Source organism: Pogoniulus pusillus, chromosome 8 (genome assembly GCF_015220805.1).
Source record: "Pogoniulus pusillus isolate bPogPus1 chromosome 8, bPogPus1.pri, whole genome shotgun sequence".
NCBI lineage: Eukaryota > Metazoa > Chordata > Aves > Piciformes > Lybiidae > Pogoniulus > Pogoniulus pusillus.
The window spans coordinates 11424658-11447013 of record NC_087271.1 but is presented as its reverse complement, the minus strand read 5'-3'; the positions used below and the strand labels follow the sequence as shown (position 1 = coordinate 11447013).

The following is a 22356-nucleotide window of genomic DNA, read 5'->3' as shown; positions in this document are numbered from 1 at the left end:
CACTGTTTGACTTTTAAGAAAGGAGTTTCATGTGTTCTGAACTACTTTAAATTCACTTTGACTAAAGTAAATTTGCATAGGTTAAAAAAAATCTGTTCAGACTGCTGAATAGACCTCAGAGGCTTTAGTTTGTGATAACCAAATTCCATAGAACAGAGCAATTTTAGGATATGCAGGTTTGCTTATGTGCTACCATGAAGTGGCTGATGCTGCATGTCCTGATGTTAACTGTTGTGTTTAATGGCTGAGACAGTGGATAACTGCTACCACTGTTTACATGCATGCATGTGTAAGTCATGTAGAATCCACAGTACGAATGAGGACAGCGATCACTCTGCTGTTCTGCCGTCTTTGGGCATTCATACTTGGATATTGTGTTGCTGAGTTTTTAATGTGCTTCTTCACATTTGTGTTTTGGGAAGAATAACAAAACTCTGCTGACTCGGTCAGATTAGCTTCCTCTGGAGCTTTGCCCGGTAGTGAGTGATGTAGATGTGGAGCAGCTCACTGAATTTCTACAGCTCCTAGTGGCTACCTGCTTATGGGCATGCCTGCTACTCCCTGCTAAATTCCTTCATCAGCAAGGGGACTGCTGAGACGCTGAGCAGATTACACCCTTCTGAATATCTGAGATGCTGTGGCCTGACAGACAGAAGTAGAAGAACAGATCCTTCCCACAGGAAGGCTCCCTGCATAGAGCACCAGCTCTGATAATCTGAGACCATTTGCTTACTGGAAATGGAAGATTCTTGTTCTAGTATTTTAAAATGTCTGCCTGCTGGCATATATACTTGATTAGCTACATGCCAGTCATAACTGTTGCTGGAGCAGTGCAAACCCAAGATTTTCAGTGATGTACTTCTCAGGCTCTTCACAATGTGTGTTTCTCTGGCACATCCATGCATAGTTGTGCAGGGGCTGGCTCTCACCAAGCACCTGCTGCTTTATCTGCTCAGGCTGTTCTCACAGCCACTGAAATACTTGGTGTAGTATTTGTTCCTGTAACTGCTAGGTAGCAGAACAAGATTCAGTCCCAGAATCTATGCACCTGCTGGGTTGTGAGTCTTAACTGGACATTTTGTTGAACAGCTCAACTTAAACTTGACAGTTGAGATTTATCTGTGAATCAAAAATGTTCTCCATGCTGCATTTTTGATGTCCAGAGTATTTTCTGACCCTGTATTGCTGGAAGCTTTGCCAAGACAGAGGAAAGGGAACCCCCTGCAAGGAAATAAGATTTAAATAAGTTGAATCAAGATCTGCTGGGCATAGAGAAGCAGATTGTAGAAGTTTGGTGGGTCTGTTCCTGGCCTGGATCCAATTTGTGTGCAAGTGCCCCTGAGCACCGTTTTCCAGTTGCCTTGCATTTGAGCTTTGCTAGCTCTAGGCATGGCTGATGCTGGTTTCCTGCACTGTGCCAGAACTAGGAACATGATGCTGAGGCTTCTCCTTGACTCTGGATGGTGTCATACAGGCTTACTAATTTGGAGCTGGACAGCTAGTGGGAAGGGAGAGGAGGAAGTCAGAGGAGAGAAGAGGCATAAGTTGGAACCATTGTAAGGGAATGAATGGCAGTGAGAGTAATGAAGCCTTGTGACCAGAATTCAAGAGCCAGTGAGTTAGTATGAAAGGACTGAAATAAACCCATCTATCCAGAATGACTGTTTTTTGGATTAGAACTGACCTAAAATAGAAGAAAAAATTAAATGAGAGTAAAAATGAGGTTTTTTTGACCACTGATCACAGCTCTTACAGCTACTATGGGGAATTGTGGGGAGGTTCTTGTTACTGTTGTGCTTTTTCCCTCCTTTTAGTGATACGTGATGGCATATTGGCAGAGAGGCTGAAACTGTATTTTCTGAACAAATTAAGGCACAGGGTTGATACTGTCCAGCTACACTGAAATAGTTCTCAAGGAGATGTTAAACTACTGCAACGTCAGAAGAATTCTCCAGAGTTATTTTTGCATCCTGCTGATGTGCTGTGTTGGTGGCACCTTGCAGATACCTTATGGTTTTGACTGGTCACCCTATTAGTGTCTCAGACATAGAATCATAGGATTGTTGTAGTTGGAGAAGACCTCTAAGACACATGACAGTGGGCACCTGTTGTGGTGGGCTTTAGCTGAAGTCTGTTTGTTGGTGCTGCGAACCTATTGGTGCTGGGCTATTTTTTTAGAACTTATGGCAGAAGTATGCATACTGTGAATTATGGCTGGTTGCTCTGCTGATCGCATGTGATGAGTGTGTGAGGCTTTCCTCATGGCCAGATCATAAAGCAAGATCAAATCAAGAGATTGTTTTGCAGGGAGCAAGCCAAGTAGCAGCTTGTCCTTCTGCTTAGTGTAAAGCATTGAGATCCACATTTATGTGTGTATATTGTTGGTTCAAAGCATTTAAATTCCAGTGGCATCTGCTGCCTTTGTGTGGAATTGGGCTCTTTAAAACTGCAAATCAAACTGTTTATGAAGGTTTTTGGTTGTTTCTTCAAGCAATGTTGCTGGAAGATTTTACCTGAGTCTTTACCACCCATGGTCAGTGCTTTGAATCAGCCCTTGGGAAAACTGATCACTGAGGTGCCTTGATGAACCTTCCTGTGTAAATGGAAATACTGTTCCACTGTTAATGTTGACTTGAGGTTGAATGGGTTGGAGGTAGAAGACCACTTAGTCTATGGGTGGATGCAGAATGGTTAGGTTGAACTCTGTGAAGAGATGGTAATGGGAAGAAAGGAAAGGCTGGGAAAAGAAGAACCTTGGTTGTGAGAGAGCAAAGATGAAAAGGAAAGGAGGCTGCTGTTAGAGACCTGCAGCCAGAGATAGTTAAAACTGCAGAAATTGATGAATTTAAGAGTATTTGAAATTTTTTCTTTGAAATTTTGGATTTGGTGGTTTTGCTTTTCTGGTGGGTTTTTTTTTTGTTTGTTTGTTTTGTTTTCCTGTAGCTCCAGCTTAATGTATCTTTAACTTTTTATTCTTATTCTGATTCACTCCTGCTTAACCTTAGAGAGCTGGACTTTTCCAGGCTTTGAATATTATTCATCCGGCCCAGGCATCTGGAGCTCTGACTGGTGCTCGAATTCGAAGAGCAGTAAAATATTCTTAATCCCCTCTCTCCTTGCTACTTTCATTCTATAAGAAGAGTGTGATCCCTTCTTTTGTTTTGTTTTCCTCTTCTTTAAATGCATTATTATGCATACAGTGCCCTTCCCAACTCTCCTTCAGCATTAGATTAGCATGAACAAATTGCTGCTGAATCCTATTTTTGGAGCATGAAAAGTACATGGAGGCTTGTAAGATGTCTAATGCAGCGAGATGTTAAGAAATTATTAGTTCATTGCAGTTTCATTAATGTTCTGGAGATTGACAGACAGTATTTGCCAGGAAACTTCCTCTAAAAGAGGATGTTGTTTACTCTTTTTCTTGGAGATGTGCAGTGTAGGGTCTATGTGGCCATTCCTGCTGGGAGAAGGGAGGGGGCATTGTCAGAGTTTTTTCCCCCCCCCCTACTCTCTCACTTGTACAGCATGTTAGCTTTCATCTGATCAAATTTGTTTTTCAGGGTGATCACATGCACTCTAAAATTGGCAGAGAGGGAACATGAATGAGTAGCTGAAATAAAGGGAAGGCTTTTCCCAGCAACAAACTTGCATTGATAAAATAGTAGCGGATCGAATGCTGAAAATTGGAGAGGGTTTGTAGAAGAGCCGTGAAAACGGTGAAGGGACTGGAAAACACACCATATAATGGAAAATGCTCTTTATCAAAGTGGAAGTTGTAGATGTTTGTCTCTGCTGACAGGAACAGCAGAAGTGTAATAATAGAGGGCTTTTTAGTCCAGCTGAGAATGGAATAATGAGCTGCAGTAGCCAGAAGGTACAACAAAAAAACTTTGGCTGGAAACAAGCTGCACATTTTTGAGTGAGGTTAATTAACTGTTGGAGTACCTTGCTTCTGCTGCTGGGGATTTCTAAACCAAAATGGAGTGTCAGTCTAATTTAACATGTTCTGGTTTATTGGTTCTCATCTCCTTTTGGGGAAACATAACTAAACTCCTAGAGCTGGAAGCATTCATCAGCCCAGCATGGCATTAGTTTAGTTGTCAAGAGATGAGTGTGAAAGTGCAAATGCTGTTCTTGATCAAAACCAGCTGTCAAGGGGAGAATATATAGAAGCTCTCCAGTATCATCTCTGTAGGTGACCAGACTTATCTCAAAGATACTTTGTGTCTGGCTTAGATCTTGCAGGAAATTTGGACTTAGCTGTATTGCATAAGTTGCATTAAAATTCTACCTTTACTGGCAGTGTGGCCCTGGCTGCCCTTTCAAAGGCAAGGATAAACAGCCAAAGGAGATCTGCCCATTCAAGAATGACTGTAAACAGCAGAGAGTATTGGTTCTTCAATGAATTATGTGATACACAGGAAAATGTCCTGGCTTTAGCTGTTGATATCTGGACCAGTGAAATGTGACTAATGTCAGGAGAGAAAATACTCAGTGCTTCTTAAAGGCATGGCTGCTTCTTACCAGCAGCAGTACAGCTGGAAAGAATGACAAGTTGCTTGACGTGCTTTTTGGAGACCTCAAGAACTGTGTGCCTGTGCAAGTTCCTTGCTTTAGATTATGTGCCAAAAGTACAGATTGTTTTTGAGAACCATATTTAGGATTTGTATTCAGATGTCAAGTGAAACTTCTTTCACTTGCCTTCAGCTTAGCCATGACAGTGTCTTTAGTTTCTTTTAGTGTTAAGGAGAAAGATCTGGAAGTGGAACTGAGAGATAAGCATTGTACTCTGAATCAACTAGTGAAAACCATTCCATTTAGGAGGGACAGTGTGGAGGGAGATGCAAATGGTGATTGAGTGAGAGGAGAGAACATTTTCCAACACCAATGGCGAGGAGCAGGAGTAATTAATATGAGAGGAAATGAATGTACAGCAGTGCAAGGACAGAATTACAAGTGTCCTAATAGTGCAAAGCCCAAATTTGTAACTAAGTGGAATCTACATGCATGATACCTATCATACATATGTATATCACACACACATGTGTGTATGTGTGATGCCCCCAGTTCTAAGAACAGTGCATAATTGAGTGGCTTCCTGTTTCCATAGGTTAGATCAGCAAATGCTTAAACAGTGAGGGACATGGTTTTGTTGTCCTTTTTTTTAAAAAAACTACTTAGTATGGTACAGCCAGACAGATCCTGATGCTCTTTTGGGAATGTGGGTGGATGGTATTGATGGACTCGACACCAAGATGTATAGTGCCTCTCCATTCCTAACATGCTTTTCCAAGTGGAGCTGCTGAGTCACTGTAGTTGGATGACACTGCCCAGAAAGTATTAATAGGGTCCTTGAAGTACTCTCAATAGAAGGTACAGCTTTGTCTGAACAAAGGTGATGTACTGTGAAGTGAATGAATGTGAACTGTAAGACCAAGCATTTTAGGAAGTATTGTCCAAATCCAGTGAAGTTAGTGGAAAGGAGGTGGGTAGCAAACCACTACTTAGCCAAAATTAAAGATCCTTTTTGTGCAGTCTCCTTTGGAGTTACTGTTTGTTTAACGTTGTCTTGGATTTACCTGTCCAGCAACGAACTGCGGTCACTTCTGTGTTTCATTATCACCAAAACAGTCTGTGTTTCTCTATTTGTTGCATGGGGCTGGGCTACTGGATTCTGGACTGTGTGAATTTCTCTCTTTTTTTAACCTTAAATCTTTTTTTTTTCCTCTTCCTTTGCCAATCTTGGTAGGAACTTACTTAGGTAAGTAAATTGTGATTTTAACATTGTTTTTACGTAGAACACAATTTGAAGAAAGTGTTAGTCTAGGTGGTGTTTGGCACAATTCATGCTCTGTTCCACTTGTTGCACTTAACATTGCTGAAAGTTTATAGCTGCTGGCTATTAGAAGGTGGACAGTCAGTCCACTCACAGCACTAACACACTCCTGGCAGCTTAAGAGAGAGGGATACTAAAGCATTCTTAAGCTTGCAAAAGCTGTAGTGTGTCTGTGGCAACACAGAGACTACTTCATGTGAAGCAGTACCTTGGAAGTGAAATCCTTGTTCATCAAGCCTCATTCATGCATGAATTTTTATATATATTTTTTTTTCTAGCTTGCACACAAATGTGGTATTGTTGATGGTTTTGTTCCTGTTGGGAAGGATGGAGTCCCAGGAGAAGGATTACTTTTGGAAAAGGCAAATGCATAGAAGAGTGTGTGGATTTTTGAAAGCAATGCATTTTTGTACATTAATCTTGCTGGTTGTGAGTGTGTGCATTAAATTTCTACATTCCTTGTGACTGAAGATGTGCCTATGAATGTTACTGCCTATTGTCTGTTCTGCATGATTATTTCTTCTTGGTAAACAGAAGTTAAAGCCATCTGTGACTGACTGCTTGATGTCCTGATTGGTAAATAAAAGAAAAAAGAAAGAAGAAGAATTATGTTTCTCTAAGATCAAGGACCCATTTTTTTTTTGTGTGTGTGTGGTGAACATGCTGAAAAGTTATATGTTTGAGAAACTAAATTTTAACAACTCTCAAGTTGTGTCCAGTGGTTCTAAGCTGGACTGCTCTTCCTACTTAGTATCAGTCAACTCTGTACAGATTTCCTCTGAGAAATGGTGTGTTAATATATACAGGCAACAGTGTGTATGATTATGCTTGGAGAAGCATTAGAAGATTTCCACTCAATCAGAGAAGAGGCCATGGTTGGTGCTTATTTTGCAGGTTCTTGAGGCTTGCTGTAGTAACTCCATGGAAATATCCCTGCACTCCAGCCTGCATTGAATAGCTGCTAGGGGTGCACTGCATGGAGCTGGCAAAAAAGCAGGCTGAATGTGAATGGTGGGGAGTAGTATTTGGATGCTACCATCTAGATGCTGAGGTCCTCTTTCTATAAGTGGGACTGGATCAGCAAAAAACATTCACATCTACTCTTCAGGCTTCTAGTGAGGCCAGATATTCTTGTTTGCTTCCCACTGGAAAATTAAACTCTACTATTCCACTGTGTTTTGTTGGGTGCCTGTGGTGGAGTGGTGCTCTAACTGCTGCTGAAGTTTTAGATATTCTCTCATTTTATTTTACTACTTCTGGCAACTCAGAAAACATTAGATTGAAATGCTGGCAGATTGTTGTAAACTGGTTGACTGAGAGGTTGCTGCTTTCATGCTCAGAAGATAAAGCTGCAAAGTAACAATAGTAAGAGACTTGTTTTTCTAGTCCTTCCCCACCTGTGTTTCTCTGGGTGAAAGTACATTCATCTGCAGCTTTGATACCTCAAGAATGAAAAGCTCATTGGGGCATAGTAACCTGTTGTGGCTGGTTTTGGGCCAAAATCTCTGCTTGAGGAACAGTTCTGAGGTCTTTGTCACTAAATTGTGGGGGCTGGAGGCATGCTCTGAGAGCATCAGTCATTCCCTGCCACCTTCGTCTGTGGCAAAGGACATCAGTGCTTATCTGCAAATACACCTCCAGTTTACCTTGTCTTTATTTTATCCTCTGGTACTTCCATTTTATTTCATTATATAAGGGAGTCTGACAGGAGGACTGGAATGGCAGGACATTTTCTAGGACTTTGGGATTTTTTTCAGTGCAATGGGAGAAAAACATTTAACATTGAGTTTTTAGAGGGTATTTCAATTTCTTTGGCTGCAAGAGAAGAGGAAGACCTATTTAGATACTTCATTGTAAACCTTTATAATTTGTGGGTTTAACATTTGGTCAGTCCTGAAAACACCTTTTTCTATGTTTGGGGGTGTTTTAATCTCATTTGGACCAGCTTAGTGTTGTTTCTGGTGTGGAGCTGTGTAAATTCAGGTAGTTGGACCTTAGATGTAACTGAAAAGAAAAGCCACGTTTTCTACCCTGTGACTTCTCTGGACATCCCTTAGTAAAGATAGGGTTGTTGGTTTGTTTTTTTCCTGGAAAGGAACTGCCAGAACTCTATCATATTTTGAATCATAGGATCATAGAATGGTCAAGGTTGGAAGTGGTCTCTGAAGGTCATCTAGTCCAACCCCCCCCTGCAGTCAGCAGGAACGTCCTCAACTAGACCAGGTTTTGCTCCTGGTTTATATTCATATGCTGTCTTACATGTTTGACCTGCTTGTGGATGCATATCTGTAAGAAGCTTCTCTTAAACCTTGATCAGTGACAATGGAGAAAGCACCTTGAGGAGGCCCAAGTTTGATGTGGTGAGTTAACCTGTCTGTACCACTACTTGGACAGAGGTGGAGGATTGGTGTCTCACAGACCTCATATCTTGCATGGAAGCCACCAAAAACTTTTGTGTGAGAATCCGCAGATGTTTCTGGTACAGATACATCCTGTTGACTTGACAACTGTTCTGTAATAAGTTACAGATGTTACATTGTGTCTCTTTGCATCTCTTCAGTGACTGTTGCAAGTAAAAGTGCCCATTTAATAGCAGTGCTATTATTGAAGTGTGACTAAGGGACAGTTCACAGAGAGTGAAGAGTCATATGCTAATGGATAGCTTATAACTGTGATAGCAAGAGTATAAGTTGTACAGAAACTGTAACTTTATTTTGTGTCTTGTTTTACTGGAACAGCTTTATCCTAGAAATAACAGCTTATGGAGTGAGGTGTGTCCCTGTGGTTAGCCCTGCTTCTCTGCGGTTGGAAGGCTCTGAAGCTTTAGGACTCAGCGAGCAATTCTGCTCAGCCTTCACTCAGCTGTATCAGTTTCAATGTCTCTCTTCACCACAGAATGTTCTGGGTGAATTTTGGTGTTTGCAGAACGGTGTCTTTGTGCATCCAGCAGCAGTCATCGCAGCAGCCACGTATCAGCTGCTCCTGTAAGCCAGTCTTTTCTGGCATCAAGAATGTTCTTAGTACAAGGAAAGAGCTGATGTGGAGCATAGTTGAAATGTGTGGCTTCAATCCAGGGTTTGGCTTCAGCTGACTTACATCTCTCAGATCTCCTGTGAATGGAGAAAACGTTACTGTGATAGTGTTATCTTTCTGTTATGGAAGGGGAATGGAAAAACAAGTGCTAGAGCTTAGCTCTGAAGCCAACAGATTCAGGTTGCATCCTGCTGGCTGTGCTGTTTCCCAGCATCCATGGAGCTCTTTGTCCATCCATCTCTAAACGGCTGCCCACAGCTGTGTTTTGGATGTAAGTACTGCTCCCATGTAAAAAAGGAATAATTATCTGGCGCCTACATTGCCTTTGTCGACATCCAGAGGTTGTTACTGGTGGTCTTACTTGGTGCCTGATACATCTGTTCTACAGATTTGGTGGAAATCTTTCTGGCAATTTTGTCTTTAGGGATACTTGAGCACAAAAATGCTGCAGAAAAATGAAATTGTCTTCATATTTGACGTACCTAACAGCATGCATCTACTCAGAATGTAAATCTCATTTGTATATCGACTGGTGATTTGAATGTAGTGTGGTGGCAGTCAGTGTTCAGGAAATGCCCCCTGTTCCGCCTTCCCCCCACTCCTGACGCACTTGCTGTGCCATGTGTTTCCTGGCATGCTTACTGTGACTACTTTGTGTTTGGTTTTATCAAAGAGAACCTCAAGGTTACAGCTGTGAGCTGTAAAAGATAATGTTTGCTGGGCTCTTTAAAAATCTTTGCTGTTTCACCACAGCTTAACTCACTAGCAACGGGAGGTTTCAGAAGTCAAGCTGGGAAGCTTGCTGTAAATGTGAAAGCAGAATTCATACTGGTCATTGCTGCAGCCAATGACAGCCTTTGCTTGTGCCTGTCCTGTAGCACCTGTTGAGTTTGATGTATTAATGCTTTGTTTCTCAGCTGGAAGGGACTGAGAAAGATCTTTCAGTGCACTGATGTTGAGCATGCATCTCAGAAAGCTGAACAGTGCTGAGAAGTTTTATCAGGTTGCCAATCCATTCCCTGCCATACTTTGCTGCCTTTATAGCCACACATCATTCTTTAACATCACAAGACCTTTGTGTGTCCTACAAGGTCTCACATAGGTAGAGTTCAGTACACATGCTATGGCAGCATGCTAGGGTATCTGCTAGTGTAGCAAACAAGTGAGTAAAATCAAGCCATTGTGCTCAGTGCTTTGTGATGCTGTTTGTTACTGGGGAAGGGCTTTGTGTAATGTCTGGAGTTGCTGTGCTCTGTAACTGATGGAGCTATGCCTGTTGAAGTATTTACTTGTGGTAGGTTCAGCAGATACAGGCTGTTTGCTAACAGCTTGCAACTAATGTCTAAGCTGAAGAGTTCCCTGGGGATCCAAGGATGATAGGATAGATTTTATCTGTTGCTATCTTGACAGTGTACAATACCTTTCACTTTCTCCTTGATGTCAGTAAATTCCTCCAAAACTAAACCAGAACACCAGATTTTTTCCCCAAGACTGGAGGAAAACCACAGATCTGAAGGAGGTTGTCTACTTCAGTGGTAGTTTGAAGAAAGGTGTGAGTTAAACAGAAAAGACTGAGCAAATGGAACATGATTTTAACGTGGGGCCTCTGCTCTTTAACCATGTTGTTAAGGAAGCTTTTTTTCTCAGTTACCCTTCTAGGAGGGGAGAAGTTAGTTCAGTAGAGAACTCTTATTTTGCAAAAGAGCACAGTTGCAATGATAGCTGCGTGTGTTTTGATTTTGTACTTTTTTCTGTCTTGGAAAAGCAATGGTCTTACCAGCTCTATTCTCTTTCCTGTTTGTTAGGTCTGCCTAACCACGGACAAACCAGACAAATGGTAAGAGAATGTTCATTTAACCAAAACAGGGAAAAGAAAAATTATTAACCCGTGCTAGATAGAACACCCCATTAAACCCGTAGTGTTTCACTTCCATCTTTGCTGTTTGCAGCTGGTCATACTTCCCAATTCGCTGAAAAGCTTTAATAAAGATAATACTCTTTTGGATCATGTGAAACATCCAAGTCAAATATCAAATCTATGCATATATAAATGAGATTCTGTTTTGAATAGGGACATCTTATTTCTGCTCATACACAAACTGAGTGGCTGTTCATAGCAAAGCTCTGGGATGTGTTTTAGATGGAATGTTTCCCTGAAGGAGAAAGGTTTAAATGATGGAAGGGTTTGTTTGGAAAGCAGTTTTGGGTTTTATTTCTTTTTATTTTTTCTCTTCCTTTTTTTTGTTTTGATAAGGACGTTGGTGTGCAAGTTGTGTGCTGAGAATGCTTGTTGTTTGTATTCCTTTTGTTGAGTAAAAGGTGTTGCTAGTCTTTCATATCCATTATGCTGAGTTTTATCAAAGGACAGAAGCAAATAGCCAGTCTGATCGATGCGTCTCTGGCAAAATGCTTTCTCAAGGAATTCTCAGTGTGGAGGGGCCACTGCAAAGGCTGTGCAACACCTTCCCCCTTACACATGGCTGATGGGAGACTCGTGGGAGAGAACTTCAAGTAATAAATCCCCCCACTGGAAATGATTTGGTATTGATAAAGTGGTGTTTGCCTCATTCAGTGAACTGCCACTTTGTATTGGCATCAGTAGAGAGTCACTCTGACATGAGTCAGTCAACTGTAGGTATGACTAATGGTGACTGAATGGTGGTCACAAGCATTATTAAGGCTAATAATGTTCTTGGAAGGTGTGGAGTATCATGAGGTTAGGCTAGAACGTGAGCATGCTATTCTGCTTGTGAGAGTGAATTCATTTGGTATGTTACTTGAGCATCTGATCCAAAGTGGTAAATTGTCCTCCCCCGTGAAGTCAGCTTTACTATTTTTATCCCAGAGGAGACTGGCTACTTGTTTGTGTCTGCTGAATAAATCAACTCAGTGCAATGGGGAGAAATCTGTGATGACTGTTCATTTTTTAAGTGTTTTAGGGTGGAAGCCCTAAGCTACCTTGATTTCTTGGTGAAGTGTGCTACTGAACTGAAAGTCAGAAGTCTGCATTTCAGGGTGTACCATTTGAAACAGATTACTCTGTGGAGGTAGAGAGAAGGCAACTGCTAGGTATTTCCAAGAACTTTCTCCTGAGTTTTCTCTGTGCACGTAGCACGTGTGGAGAAAATGTCCTTTGCAACACTGATGAAAGGATTTTCTTGGAGAAGTCTGGAGGGGGATGGGGAAGTAAAAGTTTCATTTGAAACTTCAATAAATCTCAACTGTAAAATCAGTTCTTGAAGTATTTCAGTGGTCTGCTGCAGTGCCTAAGTTGTCTTGTGTAAGATGGAGTTGGGCAACTGAGAAATTATGTTGCCATTGCACTTGTATCAAACAGCTTTAAAGAGCTTAGGATTTTAAAAGGTGGGATTGTGATTGTTTAGCTCCTAAAGCTCTGATTTTGTACAGGAAGTAGATCTTGTTAGCAAAGTTTATAAAGGCTGGTCACAAAAAAAGTCTACCTTTTTGTTTTGCTTTTCTCTTCAGACAAAAATGAGGTGGGTGCAGGGTTGTTTAGGGCTTTTTCCTTGGTTGACAGTCTGAAGTCTTTAATTTCTAAATGTTAGCATTTGCTTGTCATAACTTGACACTTGGGTACTTCACTACTTCACATCCCCACCTTGCTTTTGGAGGTGAATCTCAGTTTCTTATTTCATGGGCAGAAGGGGATGCCTTGGTGCATCTAGGGAAATGGTCTGACCTCAGATGATGGCCTGTGAAATACCAGAATTTCTACTGGGCTGTTCCTGTTGAGCTTTAATTCATGCAGATTCATTTTTCTGGGTCTTTATTTTGCACCTTTCCTGACTGTCCAGTGTTACTGATTTCAGTGGGATATCTCAGTGTGCTGAAAGAGGGGCAGCAGAACTGGATTTCAAATGATCAAGGACAACTGACAAGCTTAATACTTTGCTCCTTTTCAACTGCACCTCTCTTAACAAGAGCTCATGTTTTTCCTGTGGATTGGAAGGGAGGGGACTACTGTGAGTCTGAGAAATGATACCTGTCTTGGATCACAAACCAAATGTGTTTTGTGTCTGAAAGTTCTGGTGTTAAATGATGAAAAGATTTGATTATGAAAGCTGCTAAGCTTTGTAGTACTAAATTTGTTTTCAAAGATGTATTTAATTATATACCATCCTCCTTAAATATTAACCTCCCTAGAACAAAAAGGCTATGGGTAAGTTGGGTACCCCAGGATAGCGTCTGATTTTTCTGTTTGATTTGCTGCTACATTTCCTCCCCTGAAATCAATAGAGTTACTCTAGAGTTATAGTAGTAGCTTAGATCTAAGCCTTATGCTCAAATCTTTTGAACTTGATGTCATCTTTCAAACACAAGCAACAGATTATTGCTGATACCTTCCATTTATTATTTGTCCTGTCGCTGGAGTATTGCTGTCCTATTGCATACCGAAGGTGCTTCACTTCTACCGCTTGTGGACAACTGCTTTTATGTGACTTCTGTGTTCAGTCGTGGGCAAGAGGGGAGATACTTACCATGAACTCTCAAACTCTGATACAAAAACTTTTATCTTTTCCTGTGAGCACTTAGCACATGGTACTGCAGGTTTGTTGCAGCCCCTAATTGTACTTTTTATGTATCACGTTAGGGACCAAGCCGAAACTTGCTGCTCAATGGGAAATCATACCCAACAAAAGTCCGATTAATTCGTGGTGGATCCATGCCTCCGGTGAAAAGGAGGAGGATGAACTGGATTGATGCACCAGATGATGTTTTTTACATGGCCACTGAAGAAACCAGGTAGGAAACTTGGTATTTCAGAGGATTTCAAAGGGAAGTCTTTTGGCTTGTGTTCCTCGTGGGTGCTACAGCTGATTTTGTGGATAGATGGAAAGATCTGCTGCTTCAAACTGAATGCAAGAGACAACTGCTTGTGCTGAGGTGGGTAAAGGCTGTGATACCCCAATCATGACTGATAGACCTAATCATGCACTTGCATCCCAGAGAAAGCAGATTCTTCTTCCAGAACAATTCCTGTAAGAGATGGGCTATAAGAGGAGGAAGACCAAGGTGGGAAGTTGACCAGCTCAGACCTATAGATGCCTTTGAAGATCTCACCAATGTCTCAGTAACAGGATAGGAGCCTTCTGGCATGTGCTGAGGAACAGAGCCTTCTATAGATAGAGCCCTCTTGTGTGCTCTGTGTCTCTTGTGTTACCTCTCAGAGCATCTCCTTGTGTGTCCAAGTACTTAAACCTGCAAGTGACACAGAGTGCTTCTGAGGCAGAGTTGCCTCATTTTGGTGGTTTTCGTTTGCCACCAGGAGTGGTGAGATCTAGCCCTGCAGTGCACATCCTTACTCTTTTGGTGGTGCTGTTTCTGCTAGTCCTTCTTGTTAATCTGCCTACAGGATAAACATAGTAAAAGAAACTTTTCTTGCTTGAGTTTCACTTTAAACTCTGTTTACAGGCTGCTGACAGACCAGTAAAAGCTATGTGACCTGACTCGTAAAGCAAAGCTTTTGTGTGTGTGTTTCCAGTACTGTGCAATTCCTAGGAAAGGAGGACGGCTCATGGGTGTGGTGAGAAAGATAGACATGTGTTTGTGTGGTTTCCTCCCAAGAACCCAGTGCCTTTCTCTTGGGTCACCTGGAAGAGGTCAGAGCAAAGCCCCAGCCCAGCTTTTCATCCCTCTATGCAAGCAGAGGTGCTCTCTGGCTTTTGTCTGTCTGAAGCCTGGAGCTATTAACACTTCTAGTATCAGTGTCCCAACTTGCTTTTCTCTCCAGTACTTAGCAGAGATGGACATGGGAATTACTGGATGTCTGAACCCTTACAAGTGACCAAGGAGGTCAAGAGTTTTCTTTGTCTCTTCTAATAGTGATGAATTTGGATCTATTCCAAGTGTATTCATTTTTTCAGCATGAAATGCATCCTCAGAGTCCTGACATCCCCAGCATCCTCCTCGGTCTGCAAAACGTTTCAAGTGTCAAGTGACTACTCTGTGGGGCTCATATCAAACATGAGCTTTGTTGACAAACTAAGACTGGTTAACATTCCAGTTAGTAACCACTAATCTGTTGGATTATCATATTTCAGTGCAGGAAACCCTCCTGTTAGAATCATAGAATCAAACTGGTTGGAAGAGACCTCCAAGATCATCCAGTCCAACCTATCACCTAACACTATCCAGTCAACTAGACCATGACACTAAGTGCCTCATCCAGTCTTTTCTTGAAGACCCCCAGGGATGGTGCCTCCACCACCTCCCTGGGCAGCCCATTCCAATGCCAATCACTCTCTCTGTGAAGAACTTCCTCCTAACATCCAGCCTATACCTACCCCGGCACAACTTGAGACTGTGTCCCTTTGTTCTGTTGCTGGTTGCCTGGGAGAAGAGGCCACCCCCCACCTGGCTACAATGTCCCTTCAGGTAGTTGTAGAGAGCAATGAGGTCACCCCTGAGCCTCCTCTTCTCCAGGCTAAACAACCCCAGCTCCCTCAACCTCTCCTCATAGGGTTTGTGTTCCAGGCCTTTTACCAGCTTTGTTGCCCTTCTCTGGACACGTTCCAGCACCTCAACATCTCTCTTGAATTGAGGAGCCCAAAACTGGACACAGTACTCAAGGTGTGGCCTGAAGAAACATGAAATTAATTTCCTGCTCAAGTCAGGTTCATTCCTATGGACACCTGTAATGCAGCTGTGCATTTCACCCCAGCTCATATCTTGACCTTGTCCTTCCCATCTCCTTTTCTGTTCCTGCGAGTTGCTGTGGCAGTGAGGAATGCGATCCTGTATATAATTGAAATGAAAGAGTATTTAATTTTCAGGGGAAGCAGTTTCCTTCTTCCTCTTGTCATCTTGCTCTGGAAAGGGACATACTGGAATCCTGTTACAGACCTGCAGCTCTGACAGATTCATGTGCCATTGTGGATGCGGGGTACACAGTTTCTAACTCAGTCCTTAGATGCTCAAGGCTTATTTAATCTACAAAACACTTCTTGACGTCTTTATTGTGTAACCCAGAAGAAATACTGCAGTTCAGTGGTAGTAATGTGTCAGTACAACCAGAAGGTCCTGCCCTTCCATCTGTGCAGAATAGTGAGAGTGTTCATCAGGAGTGGTGTTGGTTGTGAGAACAGTTTATTGTACAGGCACAGAATTGTCTACTTGTACAGAACCACTGATGGAGGCAGGAGAGCTCAGTCCCACAGCAGCCACTACATCTTGCATGCAGAAATGGTAGTGCAGCAATAGACATCAGCTCAGTAAGACCTTATCTCTTCCATTTAGTGCAAAAAAAAACCTGAACAGGCAGCTTTGTCTGACAGCCTTGCTGCTTAGCTGACTGATGCATGCTGAAAGGAGATGCTTGGCAGCATGTTGGAAAGCAGGGAGGCCTGAGCGGTGTAGCATTGTGAGCGGCATGGGTTTTCTGTCGGGCATTTCACCTCCAACTTTCCCCTCAACCATCTGCTGCATTCCAGTGTCAAGAATGTAAGCCTTGTTTGTGAACTCTGAAACAATTTGAGCTTTGTATTGCCTCCATAGCAGTCACTCCAGCAGCGATTTCTGCATATCATCCTCCAGCTGAGGGTCAGACTGTGCTTCCAGTCACAGAGAGCAGGTTTTCCTCCAGTTTTATACCCTCCTCTTCTTCCCCTTTTTGTGCAGTGCTGTTGAGAACAGTGCTAGAAAACAGGATTCCTTTGAGGGAGCAGTTTAAAAAGTTGGTCAATTGAAAAGGAATAAAGTTTTGAATCAAGCCTCACAACAAGGACTGGGCTTTTATAATTCATGCAAGTGGAGGCAGCAAGTAACCTGATCAGAATCTAGAGCTGCTATGAGATGCATTTTTGATGGTGGCGTGTCTAATTGAGCACACATGGGTACCCTGAGAGTTTCTGCTGGCTAAAAGTAGATAAACTTCAGCTGAGTCTTGGAAGAATCATCACATTGAGTTTTTTTCTTCATCTTCTTTTTTTATTCCTTACTGCCACTTTTTCACTGAGCGAGGAGAGGAGAGTACAGGGTGGCCTTTCAGCTTCTAAAGGCACTGGAGAAATGGGGACACTGAGCAAACAAAAGCTGTGTCTCTGTGTTTAAGCACTATAGAGCAGGCTTGTTCTGTTCAGTGAGTGAAAAAAGCAAGTGGAGAGATGACCAAATCTGACCTGAGTGAATTAAAAATCTTCATCTGAAGCTGATGTCTCAGTGCTGGTGGTGGTGGTAAAGGTAAATTTTAGAGGGAAAAGGTATTTTGACCTTTTTTTTCAGCAAACAGCACATTTCAAACACAGAAATGGTAGTACAGTGATAGACATCATCTCAATAAGATTGTATCACACAGTATCACAGTATCATCAGGGTTGGAAGAGACCTCACAGATCATCAAGTCCAACCCTTTACCACAAAGCTCAAGGCTAGACCATGGCACCAAGTGCCACGTCCAACCCTGCCTTGAAGTGCCCCAGGGACGGCGACTCCACCACCTCCCCGGGCAGCCCATTCCAGTGTCCAATGACTCTCTCAGTGAAGAACTTTCTCCTCACCTCCAGCCTAAATCTCCCCTGGCGCAGCCTGAGGCTGTGTCCTCTCGTTCTGGCGCTGGCCACCTGAGAGAAGAGAGCAACCTCCTCCTGGCCACAACCACCCCTCAGGCAGTTGTAGACAGCAATAAGGTCACCCCTGAGCCTCCTCTTCTCCAGGCTAACCAATCCCAGCTCCCTCAGCCTCTCCTCATAGGGCTTGTGCTCAAGGCCTCTCACCAGCCTCGTCGCCCTTCTCTGGACACGCTCAAGCATCTCAATGTCCCTCCTAAACTGGGGGGCCCAGAACTGAACACAATACACACCACCAAAGCAATAACCAACACCACACCTCCCTCCTCACCCCCCCAAAAAAAGAGGTTTGTAGTCCTAATAATGTTAACTAACCAAAATACTGGGGAATAGATGATGGTGGTTGAGTTGTGGACTCTGAAGCCATGTGGCTGCCATTCCTCTAGTGCAGTATCATGTGTCTGCTTGTAAAGTCAAAAAATGGTCAAGGTAGAAGCCTGTAAGGTTGGCTGCGCTCCCTTATCAGACCTTCCTTGTGCCCTGGTTCCTGAACAGAAGGCTGTGTATGGTGGGTACTGGTGGACTACTCTCATGTATATTTATTGCTTTCCTTTCTAATCTCTATGTGCCTTGGTCCACCGCAACATCCTCTGGAAATGAAATCCTCATTTTAATGATGTAGTACATTTTTCGTTGTTGATGGTGTCATGGTTTTGTAGGCTTTTTTTAGGAGACTTCCTTTAGCTTGGATCATGGTATTGACATAATGGAAGCAGCACTCCTTCTGTATTGCCTCTTTCTACCTTATTTTGCCAATTCTAAAACACCAGTGCATCCTCCTTCCGTTCTCTCTCTTTCTCTTTTGCTTTCTTTCCATGTGGAAAACTGCTTCCTGCACCTGATAAGACTTGTCACTAGTCTTGTAACATGTACAGAAACTTAACAAATGCAGGATGTGAGCATTACTCATTTCTGGGCTGGGCATGCACCGTGTAGGAGAAAGAAGAGGGACAGGCAGCCTGTTAGTGTCCCCAGTGAGAGGGAAGGACTGGAATGGCTGTGATTGGTTCACTGGTTAGTGCCCATCGTGGAGCTCCCCAGCAGCAGCTCAGCCTTGAGGCACAGCTCCATGGGAGACCAAATGTGGCTGGCTTGTGCCCCGATGGGTTTCTTTTGAAGAGACAGCTGTATGCACCTGCTCGGGGCTGGGGAGTTTCAGAGAGCTCTGAGAGATGGATTAGCAGGCAGGGAAGTGACCAGGTTTGGTTCTAACTTGGCTTGGTAAACTCCCACAAAGCTGCCTGCAGGCCTGTGTGTCTGCAGGCATCAACATAGACTAGTGGTAGGGAAACTGGCTGTTGTAACTAATTCATGTGTTGTATTTGCAGCAGTAGACCCTGGCCCTAGGACGCTGGACCAGAATGCCTTCTGCTCTGCAGGGGAAGGATTCTGTGTCAGAGAATGCGATTTCGTCATGATTTCATCATACTCTAGTGCTACAGGTCTTTGTGAATGGTCCCTCATTAGCTTTCTTGTAGGCCCCCTGCAGGGACTGGAAGGCCGTAATAAAGTCTCTCCAGAGTCTTCTCTTCTTCAGGCTTAACAACCCTGATGACACCTCACCTGGAATACTGCGTTCACTTTTGGGCTCCTCAGGGATCTACTCAAAAGAGTCAAACAGAGGGCTACAAAGATGAAGGGGCTGGAGCACTGCCCTCTGAGGAAAGGCTGAGGGATCTGGGACTGTTTGGTCTGGTGAAGAGAAGACTTAGAGAAGATCTAGTCAATGTTTATAAATATCTGAAGGATGGGGGTCAAGAGGGACGGGACAGACTCTGCTCAGTTTTGCCCTGTGATAGAACAAGGGGCAATGGATGTAAATCACGACATAGGAAGTTCCACCTTCTTCTTTACTAAGAAGGCCATGGAGCACTGGAACAGGCTCCCCAGAGAGGTTGTGGAGTTTGCTTCTCTGGAGACTTTCCAGACCCATCTGAGTCTATTCTTGTGTGACCTGAGCTAGATTCTATGGTCCTGGTCTGGCAGGGCGCTTGGGTTCGATTTCTGGAGCTCCCTTCCAACTCCTGACGCCCTGTGATCCTGTGATGATTGGTGGGTTTATAAATCAGAAAATAAAAGTTCCCTGGGGGAGACACTGCTGAGCTAAACAGCGTCGGCCTGTCCCGCTGAGCAGCCTCTGTGTGCGCAGGCCTGTTTGCACTGGGAGAAACCAGCAGCGCCTCGGTGGCCGCTCTGTGTAATTGGTGCCTTTCTTCCTCGTTGTCTGCAGGAAAATCCGCAAGCTGCTCTCCTCCTCCGAAGCCAAGCGAGCCGCCAGACGCCCTTACAAGCCGATTATCCTCCGGCCCATCCAGGCGGTGCAGCTACGCCAGCCCATGAATGACGAACCCATAATCATTGAGGATTAGCACGCGTGGAGCAGCCGTCTGACTGGCAGTGGATCTGCCTCCAAGAATCTCTCCTCCAATATGTACTTGAGTTTCTATGGCTACAACGCTGAGCTAACTGTTGAAGAGAGGGAACTTTTGAGGAACCGTTTTGCATCTTTTACACCCTTAAAAGGAACTCAGCCCTGCTCTGAGCCCCTGACCACAGACTGCTCTCTCTTGTGCGCTCTCTCTCCTCTCTCTTTTTTCCTTCTTTTTTTTTTTTTTTTAATTTTTTATTTGTTCTTCTATTTTTGGTAGTCCCTTTTCCCCTTTGCTTCTACCCCTTTTGTAGACAGGGGGAGGGAAAGTAAGTTTAACTTATTAAGAGAATGTGGACTAGTTCTTTTTAGCTTTGTTTCCTCTTCTGATGTTCGAGGAGCTAGACCCCCTTCATTTTGTGACTGAGCTCTCGTTGCAAAGCCATTTTTATGAGGCTGTTGTAAGATTTTTCTTTTTCTTTTTTTTCCCCTTTTTTTATTTCGTGGATGGTGCCATTTTTTTATTTCATGTTATTATTTCCTTTGTAGATAAATTTCCAACCTTTAACTAATAGCAGCTGAAAAACCAGCCCCAGGTTCAGCCAGTTTTCTTTGATCCTGTCCCTTCTGTTTTTTGGATCATTTCGCACAGCTAGTTGTGCTCATGCACATGACAGAAACAACTCAGGCTGAGAAAGGAGTGAGCTAAGAACTGAAGAACCTTGCAGAACATTACACTAACATTGTATGCAGTGGAGGCCAGGCTACCAGAGTTAGGTGTCCTTACTCTAGAGATCTGTCCATGGCATTTCTCCCAGTAACCAGCAGTTTGCACGCTGCCTTCTCTCTGACATCTGGAATCCTACTTGCTGTTATACCACTAAGACCCAGCAATAGGGCCCAGAAGTCCAGCAAGTGTAATGAATTGCTTTGCTCTGGCTCCAAGAGTCAAGTACACCAATGCCCAGGGACATTTTGCTTAGAACTCTGAACCTGTTTGTGCATCAGTGTTTTTAGACACATCTCTCCCAGGGCGAGACCTGGTTTCTCTTTAATTGCATTACTGTACTTTTCCCATTTTGAAGGGAATTTCAATTACAGCTGGGTTTTTATTTGAACACGTTGTGTCTGAAATTAAGTGGGTTCCCCCCCCCCATCCCCCCTCGCCCCCTTGGCATTTCTTGTGTTTGAGATTTCTTGCATCTCTTGAACTTCTTATGTATTTGCAAGTCTGTATAATTTCTTTCTCATGTGTCTTCTCATTGCAGTGCATTTGCCAAATGCCCTGCTCTGTTTGGAAAGGATGTAAGCTATCATTTGCAACTTGTGCTGAACTGTACATGTACCTGCCTCAAGCAGACACAGCATGTAATAAGCCCCAAGTCATTCCATATGTGTCAGCGGTGAGATGAGCCAAAGTTGTATTTGGGTTATCACAGTCCCATCTGTGATTCTGTGCAACTCTGCTAACCCGCCGGGTTAGATGGAAAGGAATCCCCACAAAATGAAAACAATTCAGTTAACTTTACTTAATAAACCTGGAAAGTGAGCTTTTGTGAAACATCTGCTTTTTGTCTCTTCTGAAACAGACCCTAGCTCAGGCGTCCCCTGGCCAGCGCACCTGTCTGTGCTCCTTTCTTGACGCCCTGGAGCTGTGTTCTGCTCTCCAGCCTTTGCGTAACTGTGGCGAGTGCCTGTGCAGCCAGTGCAGGCTGAGAGTCACACAGTTTGATTCCACTCTTGTGCAGCTTAAACATTTGTAGCACTTCAGGCCATGACTCCCTCCCACCTCTTAAACATGGCAGCAGATGCAGTGCTGGGACTCTGAATGAGCCTTTTGTCCGTGATGGCTCATGCATCTTGCTGATCAGGGCCATGACTCTGGCATGTGGCAAAGTGAAATCCCTGGGCGTCAGCAGCACTGGCACTGAAGTGTTGCTTCACTTTTGCATCACTCCTTACTGACGTGAGCAAAGTGAGCTCAACACTAGGTCTCATTTGCTGCTCAGGAGTGGTAAGATTTACTCTGTGGCTGCGAGTAGCTCTGCAACTTAGCAGGAGCTCTGTGTCCTGTACTGCTGGTGACATTTTCCTATCCTTCAGGAGAGACATTGCTTCCTGGAGGATTTGGTGTGTAGGAAGGGCACCAAGCTTTACTATAGATGACTGTGTGTGATGGTGCAGGACTGCACCAATGACATTTGGCAGCTTTACTGCACCTCCATCACACTGTAGGACTGACACAAGAAATGCTGCTGACTGCAAGAAGGTTGTTCTGTGAAGAGAAAGATCTCAGAGATTCCCTGCAAAATGAAATCTGAAAAGGTCCCTTTGAAAAAAGGCAGTGCCTGAACTGGGTTCAGCCCCTCTGCAGTAGGATTTGGATCTAATGCCTCAGCTCTAGCAGGGATCTGTACTCTGCCTTGGTCCACTGGGAGCTTTGGAATCCTTGAGTGCTGAGAACATGCTTTAGTTGTATTTTGGTGGAGGATCTATTAATGAAGACTCGGAGAAGCCGTTCAGGCTTGGAGTCG

At 43.5% G+C, this 22356-nt stretch overlaps 1 protein-coding gene across 4 annotated transcripts in view; it reads left to right on the top strand.

The window, feature by feature from the left end:
* MTA1 (metastasis associated 1) overlaps window positions 1–21371 on the top strand; it is a 92913-nt gene extending 71542 nt beyond the window's left edge. Inside the window, exons 18-21 of one of the 4 annotated variants that reach the window (XM_064147203.1) lie at window positions 5750–5761; window positions 10675–10706; window positions 13482–13633; window positions 19685–21371. In XM_064147203.1, the coding sequence (XP_064003273.1) occupies window positions 5750–5761; window positions 10675–10706; window positions 13482–13633; window positions 19685–19823 (335 nt within the window). In that variant the 3' untranslated portion in view covers window positions 19824–21371. Of the gene's footprint in view, window positions 1–5749; window positions 5762–6114; window positions 6671–10674; window positions 10707–13481; window positions 13634–19684 lie in introns of those variants that run through there. The other 3 variants (XM_064147204.1, XM_064147205.1, XM_064147206.1) reach the window with 3 other exon arrangements.
* Window positions 21372–22356: the final 985 nt, after the last annotated feature.